The sequence below is a fragment of the Rhincodon typus genome, chromosome 33 (genome assembly GCF_021869965.1).
Source record: "Rhincodon typus isolate 14 chromosome 33, sRhiTyp1.1, whole genome shotgun sequence".
NCBI lineage: Eukaryota > Metazoa > Chordata > Chondrichthyes > Orectolobiformes > Rhincodontidae > Rhincodon > Rhincodon typus.
The window spans coordinates 7,783,550-7,804,182 of record NC_063364.1 but is presented as its reverse complement, the minus strand read 5'-3'; the positions used below and the strand labels follow the sequence as shown (position 1 = coordinate 7,804,182).

General features: G+C 40.2%; 1 protein-coding gene across 2 annotated transcripts in view; it reads left to right on the top strand.

Annotated features, from left to right (window-relative positions):
• Positions 1–20,633, top strand: part of LOC109928625 (transmembrane 6 superfamily member 1) — a 72,315-nt gene that overhangs the window by 11,139 nt on the left and 40,543 nt on the right. For both annotated transcript variants that reach the window (XM_020528552.2, XM_048616128.1), the window contains exons 4-6: positions 8,962–9,065; positions 14,043–14,125; positions 14,510–14,628. In XM_020528552.2, coding sequence (XP_020384141.1) covers positions 8,962–9,065; positions 14,043–14,125; positions 14,510–14,628 — 306 coding nt within the window. The remainder of the gene's footprint in view (positions 1–8,961; positions 9,066–14,042; positions 14,126–14,509; positions 14,629–20,633) is intronic.

Sequence of the window (20,633 nt, the reverse complement as noted above, 5' to 3'; positions counted from 1 at the left end):
GCCTGCTGTGTTCATCCAGCTCTACACCTTGTTATCTCTTATTCTTAGGGGTTACCATTTATGTACCTATGATAGCACGATGAAGTTTAAAAAGGCAAAATTGCAATTATGCTCCGATGCCGTGTATAATTCCCTATTTATACTGCATTCAATGTATCAGTTGGGTCAAATCACCTTAAGTTGCATTCTTGCAGGAATGAGAGACTAATGACAGGCTTTCAGCCAATGACATCTCCAGAAAATGATATCTCTCTTTGCTGGCTGAGCCTAGGCAGAGATAATATTTGTCGTCTTTATCCATTGAAGAACTTTGGGTGAAGATTTCCTTTTGGTTATTTTTGGTGAAATCATAAACCCACGTGTAAAGATTGCATTTAATATTTTGCTTGAAGTAATGAGTGAGGAAACCTTTCCTTATTTTTCAAGCTTTGGTCAAAGTTTAAGAAAGATTTTGGAGGCGACGGATGGAGGTTTAGTAATTCTGGACAGTGAGATCTCAGTTGCTCAAGGCCATCAATGGTTGGTGACAGAAGGGCAATCAGAGGAAAATTTTGGATGTGGTGCTTAGAACCGGGGAAATTACAGTTATACGAGGCCATGAAGTGATCTAAATGTGGGAATAAGAATTTTTAAATATAAGACCTTCACTTCCCTCCCCCTCTCTATTTTATCATTACTTCTTTCCCACCTTTCTTCCACTGATCTCTCCAATTGTTATCCCTCACTCACTTTCAATGTTTAATTTCCCTGCTGGAGAGAATTGCATAAAGGTCTGTTTTGTGGACGGAATGCAGTTATATTTAGTTATGTTGCAGCTAGCTTGAGTCCAGTGTTTACAGGGAAAGCTGTGCTCTTCACAGTGACCCTGGTGGACCCCAGGAAACAACATGAAACCCAGGACCAGCACCCATTTACTGTAAACAGGTTCACTACAATTGCAATTGAAAATTAATTTCTTATACACTAATGAATATCTATCTTTGATAAACGTTCAAAGCAGAATAAGATACAGAGTCATCAGTTTGGTGTGCACAAGACTGTGCTAGCAAAGATCTGGCCCAGAAACAATTGGCTAATAGCCTCCTTCTGTGCGGTAAAGTAGTAAATAATAATAAGTAAATAATATTTTACCACGTGACCTGCAAGTCCAAATTTATCAAATATTCTTCAGAAAATAAAATCTGTAGTCAGGAGATTTCTTCCTGAAGCTGAACCAGATTAGATGCTGTTCAAACAGTTGATGAAGCGATTAATCCCATCAACATTTTCAAGTTGCCCTCTGGTTTCATTCAGATGGTAGGAATGAAAATTCAGTGTCATGTTTGCCATCTAATTCTATGATGGAAACGTTGGACACTGTTCAACTTTAAATTCAGAGCATGACTGAAAGCAGTTTCCTTTTTTAAGGGCCAACAGTTTATAGGCAATGAAAATAATGAATTGACTTCAGAATTATTACCGGCTGTTTTCGGGCTGGCTTTATAAATGAAACAGAAAATGGAAAGAGAAAGCAATGTGAATTTTGAAAGCTAAATCTTTAAGAGTTTGTGTTTGTGAAATTGTTTTTTGATGCAGAGTATATAATTATATATGTATACATTTCTGCTGTTCCTACAAGATATCCTTTGTTATCTCCATACTTAGTTGTTCCAATATAATTTAGGGCAGACTTCCATCTTTCACTCTTGAGAAACTCATCAAAAGCTCTACTGTCTGTCCCACACCAAGGGGGCAATTTTACGACACCTTTAATAATGGCCTGGAGGCAGGCTGGCCATGTCATTGGGTGCCGTGGTGACTGCCCATTGGCTACCTGACTCCACTGGTACTTTACCATTGGTTGGGGAGACATCAGGCAGTCTGCCTGCTCTTGAGTTGCAATTCCAGCCACGTTAAGGCCTCTTCCTGCTGCAATGATCTCAAGTCTTCCTGACTCTATAATCTCCGTTAGCTTTGCTACGTTAGCTCCTGGAACTCTCATCATCTTGCACGTTCCTCCCTGAATACAGCCTGGCCAAGATTCCCCCGTGGTTACAGTTCCAGAAGGAATACCCCAAATTGTCTAATTCATGAGTAAGGAGGAATGAATTGATTCTACTTCTTTATTCATCTGCCTCTTTGTTGGATACAACAAGGTTAAATTTACAAACAGACAATTTTCTGCCAAACCGAATGAATTTGTTTCTAGAGGAACCACTTTAACCAGACTTTCTTGAAATAACAAAAAAAAAATTTAATAATTACTAAATGTGAGAAGAAATGGTAACACAACATACATATTAGAAATAAGAAGTGAGAAAGTCAGAAATAAGAAAGTAAGAAATAAGAAGTGAGTCCAAGAAAGGTAAAAGTCAAAAGATACCTAATTCAGTCACTGGGTCGTTAGTGGAACAATCGATTTTGAGATTCTTGACTTTGGATGTTAATTGAAATCCTTTATCCTGTCCCTTTTTCGACTGGCTAGTTGGCTTTCAACTTCAAGTACTGAAGATTGAACTTCCACATTACTCCACTTCCTTTGTGTGATTCCCCTACTATCCGCTGTTCTCTGCATCTGAATTTGGACACCCCTCCACACCTATCACTGGATCCTGCCAGGCTGGCCTCACTGAATACCTAGACTTTCCTGGCTCCCTAGATCCATTGCAGCTCTCTTTTGGGGACGGCATGTTAGTCCCAGCAGTGGCCACTGCTCCTGGTGGCACTCCTGTGACTTGCAAGCTGCCAACCATGTGATTGGCCGGCATCCCTGGGAGGCGGGACTTCCTCCCAGATGGAGGCGATTTCTCACTAAGCAATACTGCACCATTTAGTCACTGTAGGATGGTCTACCCAAGGGATGGTAGGATTGCCCACAATTTGATGTTCTGTTGTGAGGTACATCTCCATGTAAAATTCAAGACAGCTCAAGTCTCATTCACCTTTTGTGTTTACACAGTTCCAATGGCTCCAGATCCTACATTTTGAATTTATTCTTGTGTAAATCCTGATGGACTCACCCCTTCCCTAACCCTGTAACTCCCTTCTGTAGGGGAGATAATGGCCTAGTGGTATTTATGGCTAAACTATTAATCTAGTAATGTTCTGGGGACTTGGGTTCGAATTTGAATTCAATACAAAATCTGGAATTAAGAGTCTATGATGACCATGAATTCCATTGTCGATTGCTGGAAAAACTCATCTGGTTCACTAACGCTATTTAGGCAAGGAAACTGCCATCCTTTAAAAGGTCCAGACCCAGAGCAAGATGCCTCTCGGAAATTAGGAGTGGGTAATAAATGCTGGTATGGTCAGTGATGCCCACATCCTGTGAATAAGTAAATAAATAAATTTTCCACCAGCGCAACATCTTTCCCAGAGCTCTCATTAGTTCTCACTTTCTCCCCTATGCAAACTTTCCTTCATCCTTCACCTCATTATTGGCAACTGTGCCTTCAGCTGTCAGGTCCTCCCTGAATCTCTGCACCTCCCTCTCCTCCTCAAAGCAATAGTGACAACGACAACTTTCATTTATATTAAGCATCTAAAGGTGTGCTTTCAAACAAACATTTGACCATTTGGAACACAATTCACTTCTCCTCCTAATATGCCACTTTCTCAATAATTGTATTAATAATGTCTTTATGAAACAACATGAGACCTAGGTTTACATTAGAGGTGCTATGTAAATGCAGTTTTTTGCTATTTCCACTGTTTAATCCAAGGCATGCATTGTTTACCTTTGATGTGGTCAACAGTACAGTGTGGCTTTTATTTTGAGTGCAGAACTGATTAAAAGGAAGCCTTGGAAAACTGGATCAAAAACAATCAGATTTTGAAAATATAAAACTTTAAATGAATGGGTGAAGATTGTTTTTTCCATCCTTCTCCAACATAAATAGATTAGGATCTTTTCATCACTGCTAACATATTTTAAGTTTTTGTGAATTGAGGGTGATAAGCACAGATGTTCAACAGGCAGCAATTCCTCATTTCTGTTTCTAGAATGCCACCTTCCAAAAAAAGTGGAGGGTGGGCGTTTGGGGCAAACCAGCCTCATGAAATTACCACTAGACATTCAGCCCAGTCTACAACAACAGCTTGCTTTTACATAGCGTCCTTTAGGATAGCACAACTTCTCACCGTGCTTCACAGAAACAGCATCCAACGCAATATAACAACAGGCCACATTAGGAAACATTAGGAGAGGTTTGATTTGATTTAAGCTTTATTGTCAAATGTACTCAAGTACAAGAGTACAGTGAAAAGCGTACAGAGATACATTGAACACAGTAATTTTTAAGGAGGAGAGAGAGCCAGAGAGAATTCTGCAGCTTAGGGCCTAGACAAAAAAAAAATTACTGTCATTAAAAAGCACAGGTGTTCGAAAACTGGAGTTATAGGGCAACAATTCACAAGAAGTAGTAAGGTTGGAGGTTGTTACAGAGATAGGGTGATAAGACCACAGAGGAACTCAAACCCAAGAATGCCCATTTTAAATTTGAGACATTGCTGTACCAGAATGCAAATTTTAATTCCACTATATAAAGCCAAGTCTAACCTTTGAATGTGACAGTGAATGTTTTGAACCTTTAGGTGGATGTAGAAGATGCAGTGCCACTGTTCTGTAGATGTGCTGTCCCTGTCGTACTGTATCTATCCCACAACTAGTTAACATGTGGCAAAGGTAAGGCTAGGCACTTTGGCAGAAAGAATAGAAGAACTGAGTATTATTTAAGTGGGGAAAATCTCAAGGAAGCTGCAGCACAGGGGGATTTGGAGATCCCTTGTGCATGAATCACAAAATGGTAGCATCCAAATTCAGTAAAAATTAGGGAAGACAAATAGATTGTTGACCTTTATTTCAAAGGGAATAGGTTTATAGACATTTACAATGGAGAAGGAGACCATTCAGTCCATCGTGTCTGCACTGGTCAACAATGATCTAATGACACTGATCCCAATTTCCAGCTTTTAGCCCATAACCCTGGAGGCTATGGCAACGCAACTGAGTGTCTAAATATTACTTGAATATTATGAGAGTTTCTGACTCAACCAGTCTATCAGGCAGTGAGTTCCAGCTTTCAACACCTTCTGAGTGAAACGAAAATCATCTCAACTCTTCTCCTAGCCTCTTACTTTAAGTCTATGTCCCCTGGCTTTTGAGCCTACAATGAATGGAGAAAGTGCCTTCTCAACCATTATATCCATGCCCCTCATAATCTCATACACCTCTATCAAGTCTACTTTCACCCTTTGCTCTGAGGAAAACAACTCTAGGCTGACCAATCTTTCCTCATATCTCAGACCCTTCAGCTCAGGCACTGTCCTGGTCAGTCTCCTCTGTGCCCTGTCTAGTGCATTCACTTCTTTCCTACAATGTATTGACCAGAACTATATGCAGAGGCTTTTTGTCTCTCACCCCATGGGATCTTACCTAATTGACCAGAAGGAAATATAATGGAGTATAAAAATAGAGAGGTCTTACTGAAATTATGCAAAACACTAGTCAGACCACACCTTGAATATAGTAAACAGTTTTGTACCCCTTATCTAATGAAAGATATATGGTACTGGAGGCAGTCCACAGAGGTTTCACTGGGTTGTTTCCATGTGTGAAGAGATTTTGTTATGAGGAATGAGTAGGTTGGGCCTGAACTCATTGGAATTTGGAAGAATAAGAGGCAACTTTATTGAAACATATAAAATTCTAAGGGGGCTTGACAGGGTAGATGCGAAAATTCTGTTTCCAATTGTGGGAGAGTCTAGGACCAGAGGGCAACATCTTGGAATAAGAGGTCTCCCATTTAAGACAGAAAAGAATATTTTTTCCTCACGTAGGCTCGTGAGTCTATGGAATTCTTTACTGCAGAGGGCTGTTGGGGCTGGGTCATTATTCAAGGCTGACATAGACAGATTTTTAATCAGGAAGGAAATCAAAGGTTATGGAACAAGGACAGGAAAGTGGAGTTGTGGATTATCAGATCAACCATGATCTCATTGAATGGCAAAGCAGACTTGATGGGGCAAATAGCTAACTCCTGCTCCTACATTTTATTGCTTTTCTGGTCACTACTTCCCCAGATCTACTGGTTATCTGAATGGTCAAAGGTTGTGCTAGCTTCACTTTTTTTGTAATCTATGCAGGGTTAAAGAATTCCAAAATAATCACAGCACTTAGGGTGAAGAAATTACTCAATCCTAAATGATCAGCCTCTTATTCAGAAACTGTACTTCCTTATTTTAGATTTCCCCACCATGGGAAACAATTCTTGTCAAACCCCTTCATAATCTTGACTTTCAATGAGATCATTTTTCATTCTTCTAAATTGCAAACCAATTTATTCAGTCTGTCATCACAGGACAACTATCTCATCTCAGGGACCAATTGAGTGAACCTTTGCTGTATTGCCTTCAATGCACAGATATTGTTTATTAAAATGGAGATAAAAATAACCCACATTATTTGAGGTGTTGTCTCACAAAGCCCTGTACAATTGTAGCAAGGGCATCTTTATTCTTCTATTCCAATCCCCATCCAATAAAATACAATAGAAGACATCCTTAATAATAGAGGTCAGAGACTAGGAATACTGCGGTGAGTAACTCACCTCCTGACTCCCCGAAACCTGTCCGCCACCTACAAGGCACAAGTCAGGATTGTGATGGAATACTCCCCGCTTGCCTGGATGGATGAAGCCCCAACAACACTCAAGAAGCTTGACACCATCCAGGACAAAGCAGCTCACTTGATTGGCACCACATCCACAAGCATCCCAATCCTTCCACCGCCGATGTTCAGTAGTAGCAGCATGTACCCTCTACAAGACGCACTACAGAAATTCACCAAGACTCCTCAGACAGCACCTTCCAAACCCATGATCACGATCATCTAGAAGGACAAGGGAAGCAGATACACAGGAACACCATCGTCTGCAAGTTCCTCCCCAAGCCATCCTGATTAGGAAATATATTGCTGTTCCTTCGCTGTCGCTCAGTTGAAATCCTGGAATTTCCTCCTTAACAGCATTGTGGGTCAATGTACAGCATGTAGACGGCAGCTGTTCAAGAAAGCAGCCTTCTCAAGGGCAACTAGGAATGGGCAATAAATGCTGGCCAGCCAGCGACACCCATGTCTCACAAGAGAAGGAAAAGAATAAAAATTGATTCAAACATTTTCCCAGTGACTGATGTCAGGCTCCTGACCTGAAGTTGCCTGTTTTCTCGCTCAATCCTTTCTTGAACAGCGGTGTCACCTTTGCTGACTTCCAATGTGCTGGGACCATTCTGAAATCTAGTGAAGTTTGGAAAATCATAGTCAGCACATTCATTACCTCTGCCCTTACATCTTTTGGAACTCTAGAATATAGGCTGGTCCTGGGATTTATCAAGTTTTATCCCTTAAGTATCCCTGCAGTACACACTCACTGCTGATATTAATCGTCAATGGCCAATCGACTACCATTGTTTACAGTGTGACTGGGAATGGCAGAAGCTGCCAGTAATACACTGAGGCCCCACACCAGGATCTACACTGGATCTCAGGAACAGCTGAGTGGCACAGAGTTGTGGGACGGGGGTGGCTAAGGATGAGGATGTGGCTTTCAGCGGCCCACCTTCTTCCTGGTTTTGGCTCAGTCAGTTGGACACTAAGAGAAACACTCCTCCACATATTGGGGAAGGAGATTTGCTGGAAGCCTTCGGGAGACCCAGCAGTGCCACCTGAGTTCTGTTTAATCCATGCGCCACAAGTAAATTCAGGGATAATTAGCTTTGATTCATTAATGAGCTTAATCGTCTTCTGACTGGCTGGAATCTCCACCCCGGGCTGTTTCCACCCCAGTTTAGTTTAACTGGGACAGTTTACCTGATATTGGGGAATCCAATACAGATGCTGTGAATGGATTGCTCCAGATTCCCCTGCCATTCTGTCTGTTCTGGAAGGCTTTGCTAAATCCAGCGCAGGTAGCACTTCTGCACACAAAGGTAGACTTTGGAACTCTTTTTTTTCACAAACTGCAATTCCAATACTGATGGAAAATCAATTGTTTTCCATCTAAGATCAACAGATTTAAATTACCCAAAGGCATGAAGGTATTAAGAGACCATTAATGTAAAAGGCAGGTGTCTGGATATGGGATACAGGTTGGGCAGAGTAGACTTGAGGGGCTAAATGCTGTATTCCTGTTCCTGTGTTCTTAACTCCAATTTTACAACCTGACTCATTTTTGTAATTGTGCTATGGAGATAATAGTAGAAACTAAATGGCAAAATAAACAAAGTTTTATATGGTAAGAATCATAGAATCCTTACAGTGTGGAAGCAGGCCATTCAGCCCATCAACTCCACACCAACCCTCCAAAGAGCATCCCACCCAAACCCACCTCCCCCTACCCTGTCTCTGTAACCCCATGGCCAATCCACCTAGCCTACACATCTTTGGACTGTGCAAGGAAACCAGAGCACCTGGAGGAAACCCAAGCAGACACAGGGAGAATGTCCACTCAGACAGTCACCCAAGACTGGAATTGAACCCAGGTCCCTGGCACTGTGAGGCAGTAATGCTAACCACTAAGCCACTGTGCTGCCAATGCTACATTAATAGAAGATCTTAATGCAACTAATGCGTGGTACGATAAAATTACAAGTGACCTTGGTAATGGTTGTGTAGATCAATTTTCAACTTGTCCAATTTCCTGTCATCAGATTTACTTACACTTTGGTTCAGGACTGGAAATGTTTATTTAATAGGAATATATATTGAATCCTGACAATGGCTTTCAAACATTTGCTGTGTAATTGGTAGGTTAATTAGCTTAAAATTTGACAGCACAGTAAAGGCTGGAAGTTATGATCTTTTCTTGAATTTATTAACAGTGTCATGAATGTTAAAGCATTTAACCAAGTAAAAATGTCAGATTCTCTGATGCTAACTGTTGTTTGACTCCTGCAAATAAAATGTTTGCTGTTTTCATGACGCAGGGTGAACCATACCTGAGCACAGGCCATGGACATATGATTTGCTACTGGGATGGTTCAGCACATTACTTAATGTATCTCCTGATGGTAGCAGCTATCGCCTGGGAGTAAGTTTCAGAGGCAATATCTGCCTTAAAATGAGCATGATTGTCAGTGTCCGTCTGTCTGGCGTTTATTATGGACGAGACCAGACCCCCTCAAAATATATTAAGAAGGTAGTCTAGACCCTAACTTTTTCTTATTTTAAATGTAAATGTCAGGTGCTGTGTTCCACATGCAATTCGATTGCTCAAACTACTTGAATTTAAGCAAAACATAATTTATTCAAACACTATAGTTAAAATACAACAAAAGAAAGAAGAACTTGCATTAACTTAACTCAATTAGAAAGCGTAACGGAATAATAGATACAGTGACTATTATTAATTAACTGTTCCAATATAGTAACATCATATAAATGCACCCTTGACAAAAAGGCAAATTCATAAAACCGATTGTCTCACATGCAGTTCTCCAATCCAGGAAGAAAGAACATCAAAAGACAATTCAGAGAGAGACAGCTTGGCAGCCAGGAGAGATTCACTGCCTCCTAACCCTGCTGACATCCCAGCAACAAATGCCGAAAGTTAACTAAAAATCCTGCATCTATGAGAGCTTGATTACGCCCACTCAGGCTGCTTGTATTGTTCCAACTTTTAAAAGAAGCCCCGAGGCCTCACATGTTCTTTATCTTCTCATGGACTGCTCTGCACCTGTCCTCCTCAGTCTCCCACTAAAACAAACCAGGACAAAACACAACTCTTAAAGCCAAGAGTATCATCACACATTGCCCGTGAAGCAATAATCTGGTTGGGTTCTTGGCATGTTATCAAAACTAGACATGAAAAAGGTCCTCAGTTTTAACTGCCCAAGTGAACGAGTTAAAATCTCATTCAGTCAGTGTACAAGACATCTTAAACATTTACACACAATGCTCTCAACGCTTTCAACACACTGCACATTATGTCCGATCCAAGTTCATGAGGAATGGGCACTAAGTGGCAACCTCTCCAAAGTTGCCTCCGTTCTGAGTTAGATTATGGTTATTCTCCTTCACCTTGCATATTACATGCACATCATTCAGATGGGATTGAGTAGAGTGAATCAGTGAATGCTGTCAAACTGGCATTGAAAAAAATACTTTGCACCACAGACGAGGAAAAGACTCAATATCCACATTCCCATCTGATAGCATGCTGCCCTCAATGTATGGGAAGGGTATTGGATTGGTAAGTATTCTCACTACTTAATCTACGGCAAATGAATACACTAGTTTAGTGATCTACCAAATGCTGTCTCTTTCTTTATTTTATCCTGTTATATTTAAAACTGAATGCAATGTTTTCTTAGCCAAAATAAAAGTCTCTTCATTTTAATTTTGAAATGTAAACAAGGGAGGAAGAATAAAACAGTAAATTCTTTGAAAGTTGAAAACCTTTCAAATGATGCACAGATTAATTTATGATATAACTGAAAATATTCAAAGTTGGAGACATTTGCAAGGACTTATCAATAACACAGCCTCATCTATTTTCATTCTTTTCCTTTCTTCGACAACATGATGGGAAGTTTGCATTTAGTCTTGGTTTTAGAATACCAGAGACCACTTTGGAACGTTGTGTTGAAACATACTTATTAAATTGCAAAATTGTTTGAATAAACAAAGCTGTTTATATCACCATCAAGGACAAAAACTCGTTAAACTATTTCCAGAGTCAGAACTTATTTCTCATTGCTCATTTGTACAATTTTGAAATGTTAAATTGTCCAAAATATTATCACTCTACATAACATTTCTCACAAATGTTATGTCCAATATTTCCCACACCATGTAGGAATAAAAAAAAGGCAGAATGCAGCTGAAAACCATCTACCTTAATGTGTCAATAGATGGTCATTTTGAGCTTCAAGGTTTAATGTATTAATCAGTGCTAAATTAGCCCAACTCAAACAATTGGTAAAATTTTTACTCATAAGTGTACGACAACTGACCAGGACCCATGGATAAGGATAGGAAAATCTAACAAAGGTCAGAACTCATATTATCCAGAGATGCTGCAAGAGGTCTGTGTAAGGTATAAGTTCAACTATGATGTTCCAGCCAGCCAAATAGTTGGACAACAAAGAATAACTTGTATGTCAGAGGCAATACTGGAAAGTAACTTATTTTCATGGCGTTCCCTCCTAGGAAGAAGTCAATAGGCAAAGTTAGAAAGAGAAAAATTGACAGAAAATCTCATTTAAACAGTTAGCTTTTTAGAAAATCAAGTTGATTTTAATACCTTGAATCTGCACCAATCCAGTTTCATCCTAATTACACAACCACTCATGTTTTGAGAAGGGAATAGTCAGTTCTTGAAAATAAACTGAGTACCTTCATTAACAAGTAAACAGCCAATGTAGAAAATCGCTAAGTTTTCAACAAGTAGGAATTATGAAGTAGTGATGATTAAACCAGGAGTAATGAGAGTTCAGAACGATGGAGGAGGAAGGAAGGGTTATGGGGGTGGGGGGTTGCTCAAGGAAATCTATTGTTTTACATTTCTGAGGATGAGAGACAATTGAGATGATTGGTCTGAATTTAATAATAAAGAGAGGAGAAACAATATGTAAGATAATGCACAAATTGTTGTGGAGCAGAAAAAGAAGAGCAAATGTGAGATGATGCATTTTGGAGGGTCAAGTGCAGGTAGAAATTATACAGTGAATGGCAGAACCTTTAGGAGTATTGATATGCAGAGGGATCTGGGTGTGCATGTCCACAGATCACTGAAGGTGGCAGCACAGGTAGATAAGGTAATGAGAAAGGCCTATGGCATGTTTGCAATCATTGGAAGGGGCATTGAGTGTAAGGATAGACAAGTTATGCTGCAGCTTTATAGAACTTTAGTTAGGCTACACTTGGAATATTGTGTACAGTTCTGGTCACCACACTACCAGAAGAATGTGGATGCTTTGGAGAGGGTACAGAAAAGGTTTACCAGATGTTGCCTGGTATGGAGGATTTTAGCTATGAAGAAAGGTTGGATAGACTGGGTTTGTTTCCACTGGAACGCAGGAGGTTGAGGGGCGACCTAATAGAAGTTTATAAGATTGTGATTGGCATGGACAGAGTGGAAAGTATGAGGCTTTTTTCCAGAGTGGAGGGTTCAATTATTAGGGGACACAGGTTCAAGGCGCGAGGGGGGATTTGTAAAAGAGATGTGCAAGGCATGTTTTTCTCACGAAAGGTGGTGAGTGCCTGGAATGCGGTGCTAGAGGAGGTGGTAGAAGCAGACCATATCTTTAAGTATAACATTAGCCAATTGTTCCTAATTCTTAAAATCTAAACCTTTCTGCAGTCTGATTATAAACTAAACTCTGAATTAATGGGAACTGACTTTCAAAGGATATAATTAGCATGCAGGCTTCTAACAATTAATGCACATCTCATGGTTCAGCAATAGGTTTTTGTTCGAAACCATCTACATATTCTCCAGTGATGCAGCATGGAATATAGAGCAGACTTTGTTTACAGTTTGACCTGATTTGTTGTAGTGTTTGACATTGCATTCATCACAATGAAAACCTATTAACTGGCTGCAATGCACCTATTCAATGCACCTATGAATTTATTGAGTCACATGTCCTGGAAAAATACTCAATCAAAGGTTCTTGCTGTTTAATTCAAAGGGAATGTGCCTCATAATAGCTTAGAAAGCTTTAAGTTTGCTTAGATGGTTTTTGAAAAACCTTTGGTGATGTAAATTCCATGTATAATCTTGTTCTCTGACAGCCTCTTCTATCCAGAATACTAAGCAGTGGTAAATCTACTGCTTAGCAAGGTAATGAAAGGGAGGTCCCTATTTGATCTTCTCTGCGCAGTGATGGTGATAAGGGAGATACGTTATTCTCCTTAGCAATAATCAAACCAATGCTGATTTCCCTCTAACAAAAACAGATAGTGCTGGAGAAACTCAGTCACTCTGGCAATGTCTGTGGAGAGAGAAACAGAATTAATGTTTCAAATCCAATAACTCCAAGGAAAAGTCATATTGGACTTGGGGTCAAACAGTCATAGAGTTGTATAGAATGGAAACAGACCAGATATCCTAAATTAATCTACTCCCATTTGCCAGCATTTGGCCCATAACCCTCTAAACTCTTCCTATTTGTATATCCATCCAGATGCCTTTTAAATGTTGTATTTGTACCAGCCTCCACCACTTCCACCTTTACCATACATGCACCACTCTCTGCGTGTAAAAGTTGCCCCTTATGTTCGCTTTAAATCTTTCCCTTTTCACCTTAAACCCATGCCCACTAGTTTTCAACTCCCCTATCCTGGGAAGAAGGCTTGAAACATTAGTGCTGTTTCCAACTCCACAGATGCTGCCAGTCCAGCTGAGTTCCTCCAGTACTTAGCTATTATTTGACTGATTTCCCTCGAGCTGTCTTGAAAGTCTATTTGGGTGTTTGCTGTCAGAAACAGTCAAGCAGTCTGCCCTGAGAGTAGCTGTGAGATTGTCCATGTTTGAATAACACCCTGACAACTTCCTGTTGAACCACATAAAAAAGAAATGGGCACTTTGGTGAGGAACTGGGGGAATTAATATCCAACTTCAGTTAGCACCTTTGAGGAATAAGATGCTGTAGAATTGGGTGGGTATGAAAAAGTAAAGTTGAAGAAAACGTGTTGCATTAAAATGACCTTAGTTAGAAGTTTCCCAGAGTTATATAGTACAGTATGACTGTTGGCGTTCTAATTAAAAATACATAGTGATTTGTGACAGTGGAGGAACAGTGACGTACTTCCAAGAGAGAATGGTGTATGACTTGGACGGAAATACTGCTGTCTTTGTCCTTCTAATTGGTAGAGGGTGTGGGTTTGGAAGGTGCTGTTGAAGGAGCCTTGGCAAATTACTCCATTGCATCTTGTAGATGGTACACACTGCTACTGAGCGTCGGTGGTGGAGGGAGTAGCTGCTGAAAGCAGCAGTTTTAACTTGTGCTATATTAGACCATTAATGGTGCTGCATGTGAGTAACATATTTTATATTTTGCAGGCAGAGTTACAGAACCATTGGTTTATACTGGGTTGGATCGATTCTGATGAGTACTTTTGTATTCTTATCGGGAAGCCTTGTTGGTAGGAACAAGTTTATTTTATCTCTGTCATTGTGTCTTTTGCATTTCTTTGCCTCTCGTATTAATTCTCTTTACATCTTCCGTATGTACTCTCTGATCAGTTCTAGGTAGTGTACATGTGCATTTGTGCATTCATACATCTCCCTCTTGTGCACTCTCTTTCTTCAGTCATTTTATGAAGTTTCAACAACAGATCTTAAATAATAGCAAATGTTACTACAAAAACATGTTGATTTAAAGTTATATAATCTCGGAACTATCCAAGGCTAAATTGAGAAGGATATGAGCAGAAGGATTTTATATAATTCTCTTACTGTTTCTTAGTGACAATTTGTTGGCTACAAGACCTAGTTCTGAATCTTCCTTGTTTTGATGTATTCACTAGGAAAATATGGCAGCAAACTTGGTCCTGTCAGCCTCCTAATTATACCTTACCTTATCCTTCCCATGTGGGCTGTTCTGCAGATTTATAACCAGCCTCTCGAGAATGAATCAGCACCTAAGGTCAGTAAATCATATTAATTGTCAAGAGTTTACCTCAGAAATTGACTTTTATGTTGCGGATAAAGTTGGGAAGGATCCCAAACTGTGAGCACTGGTAAGAGTTTATTGACTTGATCAGGAGAAGTAGTCAAATGTAGTTTTGTTCTGTGCAACTTGCATCTTTTTTACTGGTGAGGACAGCATTGGTTGCTCAGCCCAAGGTTCCCTTGAGAAAGTGGTGGTGCCCCCTGTGCTGAAGTACCTATGATGTAGGCACATTCACAAGGCTGTCAGGTAGAGAGTTTCAGGATATTGACCTAGCAGCCACGTAGGGAAGACTGTAGATGTCGAAGATTCGATGGTATGTGACTTCAAGAGAAAAAGAAACTCAAAGTGGTGGTACTAGCAACTACCACTTACCCTTATTGTTTTGGTTTTGTGGATTTGGGGTGGTATAGATGAAGAAGTGTTGATTAGCTCTTGTTGCCGCTGTATTCCAGTAGTAGCTAGTGTTGACATTTCATGTTGGGTGGTGTTGAAAGTTTCTTGACTGTCATTGCAGCTGCAGCTATCCAAGACATTGGTGCATTCTAACACACAGCCTGCAGTTGACATTAGCATCCTGTGATTGGAGGGATTGTGGTGATTTGTATTCATGCCGAGGCTCTTAGCAGAAGGTGTATATCTGGTGAAGCTTGGCCTTGATATCTTTCTTTGCCGGTAGAATGTCAGCGTTCTTGATATCTAAAGTTGGGCAAAGAGCGCATCAAAGGTATCTCAGGCTGCCAGATCGATGAAATAACATTCTGGCATGTTGAATAGAGAAGGGAGAAAGTTGGGGAGGGGAAAATGGGCTGGATAGATTAATAATGAATTAAAACTTTATCTATTGTATAGTCATTTATTTCTTGAGTATTTGGAATCCTTGTTGTGGAGAAATTTCCTAAAATGTTTCAAATTAAAGAAACACATTGGAGAAACAATTTTTGAAAGTTTGATTAGAGCCCAGAAGTGTGGTTTTGTCCTTGGGTACAATGTAAATTTCACACACAGACTTCAAATGTCACAAATCAGCTTGCTCCTCGCTCTGTACTCCTCGCTCTGTTCTATTACTTGTATGCACTTTGTATGATCTGCCTGTATTGCACACAAAATAAAACATTTTACTGTAGCTAAGTACCTGTGACAATAATAAACAAATCAAATCAAATCAAATATCAGCTCCTTGCATGATTTTGTCCACCCCTCCAAATGGTCAAGGAAACATTGTGCACGTTGAAAATTCAGCAAAGTTATTACCATTATGGGTAAGTGGTACTTGAAGGATCTTGGTATCCAGTCTTGAATATGACTTATCCTTCATTCTTCATTCATTAATGGGGTTGGTTAGCTCAGTTGGCTACTGTGTGATGCAGAATGATGCCAACAGATTCAATCCCTATACTAACTGCAGTAGCTGGCTTCCTCTCCTCGCACCATGCTTGCAGAGTTGTGCCCTTAACCCATACAAAGCCAATTGCCAGTCTCTGTTGAGAGGAATTTGAGGTGGTATTATTGAAATGTGTAGGACTTTGAGGAAGCTTGACAGGGTAGGTGCTGAAAGGATGTTTGGTTTTGTGGGCTGGGATTCTAGAATTGGGAGCACAATTTAAAAATAAGGACTCATCCGTTTAAGACTGAGACTGAGATGAGGAGGAAATTCTTGTCTCACAGCGTCATTCTTCTTTGGAATTCTCTTCCATAAAAAACAGTGGAGGCGGGGTCACTGATATGTTCAAGGCAGAATTAGACTTGTGATTGATAAGAGAGTCACATTGTGTTGGACACAGGAAAGTGGGTTGAGGCAACAGTTGGATCAGCCATGATCCTATTTAATGGTAGAGTAGCCTCGATGGGCCAAATAGCCCACCCCTGCCTCTTTTTCTTATGATCTTATGATCCCTAATGGAAAAAATTGTCTCTCATCCTTTGTGGAGTATTGCCAACAACCATTATCGCTACTTAATACAACTCAATATTCATTCCAATATGAAAATAGACAATAGTTCAGTGATGAGAATGAAGAAGATATAATTATATACTGCTCTTAAATCCCCCTTTAACATACGTTTGTATTCTAGCTTGGACAATCCTAGGAGTGGTTTGTTCCCCACTACTTCTTTAACAATGAACTGGTTGATATTTGCATAATCTATTTTTAACAGAGAGAGTGTAAGGTCTGGCAAGAATTTGAACATTGCTTAGTGTTGATGGAGTAGAGCCATATATAGATGAACTACCCTGTGTAACTAGACCAACTTACAGTGTGTGTGTGTATATATATATATATATATATATATATATTTATATATATATAACATATATCCATTTACATACAATTAAAAGGTTTACTTCTAGTCACCTGACTTGCTATGTGGTAAGTTTTCCACATGTTTGATCATATCCATGGTGTCTGTATGTATTATGTAGCCCTAAACCAGCTTTTCCAATCATGTCAAATAAAACTTTGGCCATTTGACCTTCCATTCTCATGTGTAGCAGTGATTTCTTGAAATACCAGATTCAGGTTGACTTGGCAAAATCACCAGTAATTAGTAGAGCTTGGGCGAGACGTTATTTTTAAACCATGCATAGCCTGCCTGTTTCTTTCCCATCTTTGTGTGTTACAATAGTTCCTTCATTGCCTTTCCCTACCTGTCCATGGCAGCCAGCTTTATCCTGGCACTCAATGGTTAGAATGCTTTTGTGTGTGCAGAACTTTTCCAGAATAAGAAGAACACAGCAGTAAGGGTGACAGAGACAAGAGCTATACTGAGGCAGCCAATGGCAGAGCTAATGGAAAAGATAGATCAGGAAGAAGAAAAATAGATGAGAATGGATGCAGTGTTAGGAGAATGGTGTCAGAGGTCTGAACAAAGGTGGCCAAGAGGCTGAGGCACATACATTAAGAAAAAATGATTGTGGAAGAGACAGCGATGATTTCTCCTCTGGAATGTCATCCCGTTTGGGGCATTAGACTGAGTAAACTCTGTATAAAAAATGTTTTGTGTACAGTGTTACAGTCTCCACAGAGACAAATAACTTGTTAAAAGAAGTTGGTGAGTGACTGGAGGGTTTGCACAACGAGATTTCAAATATTAAGACTTGTACACAACAAACAAACTAAAAGCAACATAGTCCAAACTTTATTCAATATATAACTTATACTCAACTGCAGAAAAGACCCTCTATTTAATGTTCCAAATTACTGAAAAAAAAATCCATAGATATCCTCTACTCTGCCCCTTTCCCCAGGAACCACTCCCAAGCTATTCTCACCTCTGGATAGATTGCTTTCTTTTTCCTTCTCCAGATGGATAACCTCTAATTCTGACCTGACTTTGTGGAGATTCCACCCAACATCCAAATCTTGCAAATCTTCCAGTCTTGTTCAGATCCCCTCAAATCTGGTCACTTCTGAGCTGAGCTCCAACTCTCATTCTGCACCATGAACAACAGAGACCAGTTGCTTCTATCTTTCTGGTCCCTCTTTTTCTTGAAGACTTAACGACTGGAAAGTTTAGGGAAACTAAGAAAAACCTGCAACAAGATCCTACAATGGCTTTCTGTGCAGTACTCTTTCTTAAATTCCATCTCCCTGGCAATATATTTCATGTGCATAGTAACAATGTAGAAATGTCCTTTAGACTGACCAATTCCATTCTATCTTGAAATTAAATAGACAGGTTAAAGTATGACTTCATAAAACCTGTAATTCCTAACACCTCCCTATGACAATTGGAGACAAACAGTCTACCCAAAGTCAATGCCATTGTTCTGTCTATTGTCTACAGATGTTAACATCTGGCACCTTCTTCCTTGTGAATTACCTTGCCCTCACCCCAACCTTTAAAGAACCAAGCCACCCAATATTCTGATTGAGTAAATTCAGAACAAGACCTGACTGACCGTTTACTCCTGCATTTTACACTTCATCCAAAATTGAAGAGACAATACCCCCCCAAAAAATAAGAGTCTTTTAAGCTTGGGTTGTCATCTTCATTGAGCTCTATAAATGAAAGGCTTTTTCTCTATATTCATGGTGACTGTTTATCTTACTTCCAATATTTTCTGCTATTTCATCATAATAGAGGCTGATTGAAATAATTATGAGTAGGGCTAACCATTCCCTGGGAGTATCCTGGAAGCTTCACGAAAGATCTGCAAATGATGGTGTTCAGAGGGACCTTTGTACTCAAATCAAAACAAGTTAGCATGGAGTAGAGCAAGCTATTAGGAAAACAAATGGCATATTAAACATTGGCATATTATTGGAAAGGAATTTGGACAGTCAAAGAAGTTTTACTGTAAGAGTGGAAGTCCTTAGAGAGGCCACGTTGGGAATATTGTTTTGGTTTACTTAGAATCATTGAATCCCTATAGTGTGGAAGCAGGCCATTCAGTCCATTGAGTTCACACTGACCCCCTGAAGAGCATCCCACCCACACCCACCACCCTACCCTGTCCCTATAACCCTGCATTCCCCATGGCCAATCCACCCAACCTGTGCACCTTTGGACTGTGGGAGGAAACCAGAGCACGCCCCTGGAGGAAACTCATGCAGGTATGGGAAGAATGTTCAAACTCCACACAGACGGTTGCCCAAGGGTGGAATTAAATTCAGGTCCCTGGTGTTGTGAGGTGGTAGTACTAACCACTGAGCCTCCGTGCCACCTCTACTTGCCTTAAAGAAGGTGCAGTAAAGGTTTACAGATTCCTGGAGTGAGATAATTGTCCTATAAATGGAGGTTGAATGTACTGGGCCTGTATTTCCTAGAGTTTAAAAGAATGACAGGTGATCTCATTGAAAGATACGTAAGTCTTTAAAGGATTTCCTAGGATAGAACATGAGAGAACCTATCCCCAGCTTGTAACGTCCCTTACATTTAAGGGACAGTCTCTGAGTAAGGGGCTGCCCTTTTAGGACTGAGATAAGGAGGAATTCCTTCACTCAGAGGAGATGTTAGTGCTTCCTCATTGATGTCAAGTTATGTTATCAGTAGATTTTGGATACCAACAAAATCGAGGGATAGAGCAGGGAAGGTGAGTTCAGGTAGAAGATCAAGCCCAATCTTTTTAGAAAGTGAAGTGTGAACTCAAAGGAGCAAGTGACTTACTCTTGCTCCAATTTGTAATTATGTCTACGGGGTGGGGTAGCTCACTTTGCTGCTTTGCATTGTTCAGTGACATCAGTGGCACAGGTTCGATTCCCGTTATGGTTGAGGTCAGTATGAAGGTTGGACTTTCTTAACCTTTCCCCTCATCTGAGGCATGGTGACCCTCAGGTAAAGCCAACGCTAGTCATCTTTCTCTGATGAGAGAGCAGCGCTGTGATCCTCTGAGGCTATGTTGACTTTACTTTTACCTCTAAGTATTTCTAATACATGTACGTTCTAACAGTTACTTTCCTGGGTCCTGCTGCAAAAAACCCAGGAGAAAAATAAGGAAGTCCATTGAAGCAATTTCTTTTAAAACATTATTTAAAAAATGCCTTTGTTTCTGAGTTAGGAAGGTATTGGTGGTGGGGAATAAAGGCTGTTTAACTGTGTGGGATGTTTGGGTGGTTAAATCTTCAGGAATGCACCCAATCAAAGTTGGTGACACTAATGGGCCAAGAAACAAACCTCACCCTGATACCTGAGGTTCTGAGGAAGGATCACTGGACCCGAAACGTTAACTCTGATTTTTTCTTCACGGATGCTGCCAGACCTACTGTGCTTTTCCAGCAACTTCTGTGTTTGTTCCTGACCCTGATATCAATGTGAAGGCGGCTTTACCTAGGTGTAGGGTCCAGGAGGTCAAGTCAGAATGCTGCATCCTGCAATTTGAACCTTAATGAGACAATAAACTTTGGCTTTTCAGGCCTTGCATTGACAAGCTCTGTCATGTGGGGGGACGTTGCACCCACCTGAGATATTCTCAGTTTTCTTTATAATAGGAATGTGAGGATGGAACTGGGAGAAGCCAGCAGGTTCTTGTGGCTGCTC